The following is a 6,033-nucleotide window of genomic DNA, read 5'->3' on the forward strand; positions in this document are numbered from 1 at the left end:
ATTGAGTACATATAATGGGTCCCGTAAAAAAATAACCCGTCAAAAAAGAGTACATAAAATGGGTTTTTATTCACATATTGGGTCACTTATTTGTATAGCCTACATATAAAATAATATCAATTGTCTGAACCAAAAATTAAAAATTGAAAAAAATAACACACATGGCGTCGAGTCCTCTGCTTTGCTATATTGATTTATTAGGATCTTTGGCCTTTTTTCAGTTCTTATATATTGCCAATTGCCATGATCATTAGACTGAAAAATGTGAATATACTATGATAGATTTCCAATTACAAAAAGAAAAAAAAAGTCCAATGAAATAAATTCAAACTTCGGTCACTATTCATCTAGCATTAAGCATCACAGATTGAAGAAATTGAATCCACATATTAAGATGCACAATGTAACAGCCATAGAAAACTTCTCTCTGATTTTTTTACTAGCGAGATGTCCAGGCTTTCCCACCTTGCTAAAAGCACCATTTAACCATTGTTCTTCCCGACTCAAGCAGCACATATTGTTTCAAGATTCAAGTGTGTTATGTAACAAAGGGATATGGCATAATTACTTGAAAATGAGATTTCAAACATGAATTTGATATGCTATTCATGATTCTTAATGTTTGGAGAGGAAAAATGCATGTTTGGAAATATTTCTATAATTGATTCTTACGTCCAGTAAATTTTGGGGAGAAGGTAGCTTCCGGAGTTATAATGGATTTTGATTCAAGAGAAACTGATCCAACCATGTTATTAGTAAATAGTAATCATGCTAATGTTTATTCAATTTGCTAGATGGCCTAGTTACATGATCTGCTACTCTCTTTGCAGCTCTCATAATTTATATATACATAAATGTACAACCTATCCAACTGAATAATTTGTAGCCTTATATAACACTTTCAGTATATGTTTAGCTACTAGAAAAGAGCTCACTTATAGATTGCCGTTTGCAAGTCTAGAAGCTCTTTGCTCTGATATGGAACCAGATAAAATTGTACTATGGATCATTATCCTTCATTCCTTGTCTCTGGCACCTTAGGAATGGTCTTTTCTTGGCAGCAATGGTATCAGGAGATGGAATCAAAGATAACAACATCCTTGGTGATGCCAAAAACCTTCCAAAGTCACAGCTCTGAGTCTTCAACTTCTGTTCTTACCACAAAACTTGGAAATGCTAAGGAAACATCCCTGCAAGACAGACATGAACATAAGAGTTTAGTATCAAAACTTGGAAATGCTTTGTTTTCTAAAATTCCAATTACTGAAATGAATGCTTCATGGAGAATGTATATACTGACTTCAGATATGGTAGAGTCATGTTCTTTATCAATGATGGATGTTTAGACACAAATGCTTTCCACTCATCTTGATCGATCCTTCCGTCACTTTTTGTATCAGCATCATCAAAAGTCTGAGGAAGAAGGTTTACAACTTAAGGAACAATAATTTTAAGGATCTCTTGAAAGTAATAATATAAGGTAAAATTTTAAGAACCTTATCCACAATCATTTCTATCATATCATCTGAAAGTACAAGATCTGATTCGTGCAGAAGTGCCAATACCATCTCCTTTAACTGCAGATAGACCACTCAAGAGAGCATACTTTAAAGGTTGAAACTAATAAAGGAGCAATTATTCGTAATTCGATGGGGAAATGAGAAAAAAAAGTACCTCCTCTCTTTCAATATACCCTGTCTGTCTCAGATCATACAACCGAAAAGCAACTGCAAAATTTTATTTCCAGTTAGAAGATACAGTATCTATGCGTGACCAAACAATTAATGAAACCGGAAACAAAAATTTGGAGATCAATCTTACATGCAATCTTGTCTTCTAAAGCTGCATCTGGATGAAAAACACCCAATGATCGAACAAATTCCCCGAACTCAATGACACCATTGCGCTTGACATCAAATAAGTCAAAAATCTATAAAGAAGAAGAAATGAATATGAATATGGATAAGCATTACAGTAGGGTGCCAGGCATGTTAAGACTCAAGAGAGGTGACATGACTGTCAATGTATAACAAGATAACAAGTCACAGATAAAATACTTTCACTGAAAGTATCTTAAGAACTTGAACAAGATCAAAGAATCTTAAGCTATAGGGCATAGGTCGGATTTACATACCCTGTCTGCGAACAGACTTCTCTCATTTTTATTCCTGAAAAGTGCCAGCTGGAATTCTTCCTGGATGTAAAGATGACCAATAAGTAACTTATGCAATAGTATGGAAATCCCATCTACACTATAATCTTAAAAAATTCCTAATTCACCTTGTGAATAAGACCATCTTCAATAACTGAGTTGCTGACCTTCATATAGAGTTCATATAATGCCTCTACTTCACTCACAGAAACTGAGAAAAAAGAGAGAACTTCTTTTATTAAGTTTTGAAACTTGACATTGTACTCGAGAATGAGAAATCATGATTTTGTGTTGAATGAAACTAAATGCTTTGCATTTGGAATGAAAAACCAAAATATAATAGTCATCACTCATCAGTACTACGATAGGAACTTTCAGATGTTTGAAATGACTGTCGAAAATATATTAGATAGAAAGAGAGAAATGTATACGTGGTGTTAGTGTTTAATATAGCTTAAACTTCAATTCAACATTATGAAGTAACAATTTTCTCTTGCTCCAAGTGGTTCGTGTGTGTGAGTGATTGTTTACATGGATTCTAAAAGGGAATATACATATCTGTAACTCGAAAATTTGTGATTAACAAACACGTGTTTTTGAAGTATGTTTTCTTTCTTTTCTTACACTAATTAGAGTTTCCTAGAGTAAGGAAAGCATCCTATGCAAAATGCAAATGCAACTGTGTTTTGATTACATATTAACTGTGTACATGGAGAAAAACCAGATCGATTTGTATACATTGATACCTATAGTTTTGACTAGAGTTCATTAAATTACCATTTGTCAAATTCAACTATCAATAATTATTGTAAACTGAAAGGATTGAGACAGCTAATATGAAATTGAAGTTTTAACTTTGCAGTTTATTCTGAACAGCATACATTAAAAAAATTTAGCAAACGTTATAAGCATATTAAGTCATTCATTTTCTAAATTCACAAACAGAATGGCATTGTAGTGACAAAGATAGTTAACAAGAGGAGCTTGATGTTTCTTAGGAGATGCCAAATAAAATTCAACAGCACAGCTGCAAGAATTACCACTTGATGATGGATACTCACAAGGTGTCTCAGAAGCAAGAACAGTGGGCTCCTCATATCCTGGTGTTTTATATTTCTTTGAAGTTGAACAATAGCAGCCCATGAAATTAAATATAAGCACAAACTTCAGTCTCAATTTTCTTGACAAACAATAGATTCATTCCAGGGATGCCACTTGGACCAGCAGGATTTGAATATCTGCAAAAACAGTTCAAGTTTCAATCACAACTATACTACTGGAGCTAAATGAATCTCCAGAAGGCCAACCTTAAGGAGAATTGGAAAAAGCACAACAGGATTATCTAAATTTCAAACCACCCAATGTAAACAAACAATTCAGTCAAAGATAAATGACACAAAGCAGAATAGAACCAGAAAAAAATAAAACATATAAAGGATCTCAATTCTCAATAGAATTACTGACTCACGTCATTTCATCCCTTAAGTTTCCTTTAAGGATAAGTGATGACTCCTATGCTTACAACATGAACTATGTTCCTATCACATTGATCTATAGTTCTATACAATACATAAATATGTTTAAGCAATATATGGCCTTAAATTAAAATTACACATCTTCTGAAGGTCGAGTTCATGTTTATCTATTGGGAATTGGGAACAGATGGTTCAGAATATTTGACTTTCCACAGTTCTCAGAAATATTCAAAGCATGCAGATAAAGAAAGAAAGAAAGAAAGAAAGAAATGGTTTCTCCTTGTCCACTTTGGAAAAATCCATAAGGTAAGACAAGTCTGATGACCCAAGCATGCTCTCACATTCAAACGACTCTTTCTTTTTTAAAAAATGTTTCTTTCAAGGTCTCATAATATACTCAACGGCTCAAGAGTCAAGACGCAGTATAAAACAACATGAAACTGGAAAATTAGTAGTACTTATCAGCACACCCTTAAATGCGTATTTTTTATCTATACACTTCACTATCTTATTTCAACAAACTAATTTGTCTCTTAATTGATGGCTCAAATGATTTACCAATTCATTTTCCAAATGAAAGAGACATGAAATATAAGTCACTATGCATTGCCAAATAGAAAAATATTTAAAAAACTATAAGGTAACCTCCAAATCAAATAAGCAAGGAGCTACTCCAAGGTCTCATACCACCTGCTAGTGTCTCCATGGTACCAACCAACCGAGTACTGTCAAAAACAATTGCAACTTAACAATGTTTGATAAATTATAAATATAAAAAGAAAATAAATGTTATCATGTTTATAATTCAGAAACCTTCCAAAAAGAATGTCATATCATGAAGTAAAGAAGACTTAATAAGTAAATAGACAACTAGCTACCTACAATTTTAAGCCTTCAAGGGGAACAGATCAAGCCTCCCCCACTTGCTAGTACATTAAGCTGTCAACAGTAATGGAAGCAAGGTTCAAAACCCATATTTAATTCTTTATTTCCCTACCAAACAGGAGCAAATTATAAAGAATAAAGCATGTGACTAGTAGTAGTTCTCTAGAGCCACTGGAGTCATCCCAAAGGCACACTTATCAATCATACCTCATAATTTCTTGGCTTTCTCAATCCTATTTATTGTTAATTAAAGAATTAACCACCAAACGCGTACATTAATCGCACAAAATTGCTCTAACTTAAGTAAATGTCTCGAGTTCAAGCCCCCTGTGGATGCGGCTACGTTAAATACTTGGTAAGAAAAGCTTTACCGCCTGTCTGTCCTACCCGGCTTGATCATTTTCGACACAGATTAGAAGAAAATCACAATACTGGAAGCTGGAGACAACAACTAACTAGTACAAAATTTTACACTGTCCAGAAGTAGCAAAGTAGAAATTGAATTCCCAACTTAATATTCGCGCGCAACCCAGGACAAATATCACTATAATCAAATAAAAAACTTGTGGTTTCAAATAAACAATTGAAAAATCAGCATCTGATTTCATTTATGTTTCCTATAGAGCAATCCAAAAAGCTTAATTAATTAATTAATTATTCTTCCGAATCGGACATGACTCATTGACAACTCAGCCAAAATGCAACAACACTCGCCGACTCGGAAAAATCTAGAAACAACATAAGATCGCAATTCATAAGAACTACCTAACGGTTTTGTTCAAATGCAGATTTTTTCCACATGAATCTGAACTCACAATCGCTCTACCGAAAAAGGAGGAAAACGTGAGCAACAAACACAGCGTTGAAGATAGAAAATAATGAATGATCACTTCAAAAACACCAAGAAATTAAGAAGAGAAACTGACCTGGTATCTTAGAAAAACCAGCAGTTGAATTAGTAGATTGTGCACAAAGATTTGGTATTAGCTTGCTGAATTGGAGAAATGGAGGTAGTATATGCAAGTGTAGTGTTCTGAAAAAACGTTTTACGCACCGAGTCGCAGTTTGTTATGCATATTTATAAGCAAACAAGCAAAGCATTGTAGTATTAGATTGCATTATAGAATAAATAATTAACTAACGGCTTAATTGCCTTGACATCCCATAAAATTTATCATTATTGTATTAATTTATCCTTCATTATTTAATAGTAAGATATTAATTATTCATTCTTATTTTATTAGAAACTTACCTTTCTTTTTTTGTTATATCGGAAAATATTGGAAACTCTACCCTAACTCCCCTTGAGGTTTATTGATCTTTTGTTGAAAAAAAAGTTTATTGATATTCCCTAATATCTATATACTTATTAAAAGAAAATCCTTATCCACAAAAAATTAACACATGGCATTGCCAGAATGATTTTTCTCTCACCCCTCTCTCTGGCTGACAAGTGTCACAGCCAGAGAGACTTTCACAAATTAATTATACAAATCGATTTTCCTATAATTTTGATTCTTT

At 33.3% G+C, this 6,033-nt stretch overlaps 1 protein-coding gene across 6 annotated transcripts; it reads right to left on the reverse strand.

The window, feature by feature from the left end:
- Positions 1-749: 749 nt before the first annotated feature.
- On the reverse strand, positions 750-5,587 carry LOC130743744 (calcineurin B-like protein 4). 6 transcript variants are annotated; one of them, XM_057595977.1, is made up of 11 exons: positions 5,439-5,586; positions 4,510-4,566; positions 4,273-4,352; positions 3,193-3,390; positions 2,281-2,363; positions 2,135-2,194; positions 1,822-1,930; positions 1,675-1,727; positions 1,497-1,577; positions 1,301-1,413; positions 750-1,190 (listed from the first exon to the last, which is right to left on the reverse strand). In XM_057595977.1, the coding sequence occupies exons 4-11, from the start codon at positions 3,293-3,295 to the stop codon at positions 1,127-1,129; spliced, it is 666 nt and encodes a 221-aa protein (XP_057451960.1). In that variant the 5' UTR covers positions 3,296-3,390; positions 4,273-4,352; positions 4,510-4,566; positions 5,439-5,586; the 3' UTR covers positions 750-1,126. The 6 variants fall into 6 exon arrangements, with proteins under 6 accessions (XP_057451960.1, XP_057451968.1, XP_057451964.1 ...); XM_057595985.1 differs by having other exon boundaries at positions 4,506-4,566; XM_057595981.1 differs by lacking the exon at positions 4,510-4,566 and having other exon boundaries at positions 5,439-5,587.
- Between the last annotated feature and the right edge of the window lie 446 nt (positions 5,588-6,033).

This window comes from Lotus japonicus, chromosome 1 (genome assembly GCF_012489685.1).
Source record: "Lotus japonicus ecotype B-129 chromosome 1, LjGifu_v1.2".
NCBI lineage: Eukaryota > Viridiplantae > Streptophyta > Magnoliopsida > Fabales > Fabaceae > Lotus > Lotus japonicus.

Coding starts and splice junctions, on each gene's coding strand:
- LOC130743744 (XM_057595981.1), bottom strand. CDS start 3,295: ATGGGCTGCTATTGTTCAACTTCAAAGAAATATAAAACACCAGGATAT. Junction 1,931..2,134: donor GAAGTCTGTTCGCAGACAGG/GTATGTAAATCC, acceptor TCTTCTTTATAG/ATTTTTGACTTATTTGATGT. Junction 1,578..1,674: donor GGTATATTGAAAGAGAGGAG/GTACTTTTTTTT, acceptor GTCTATCTGCAG/TTAAAGGAGATGGTATTGGC.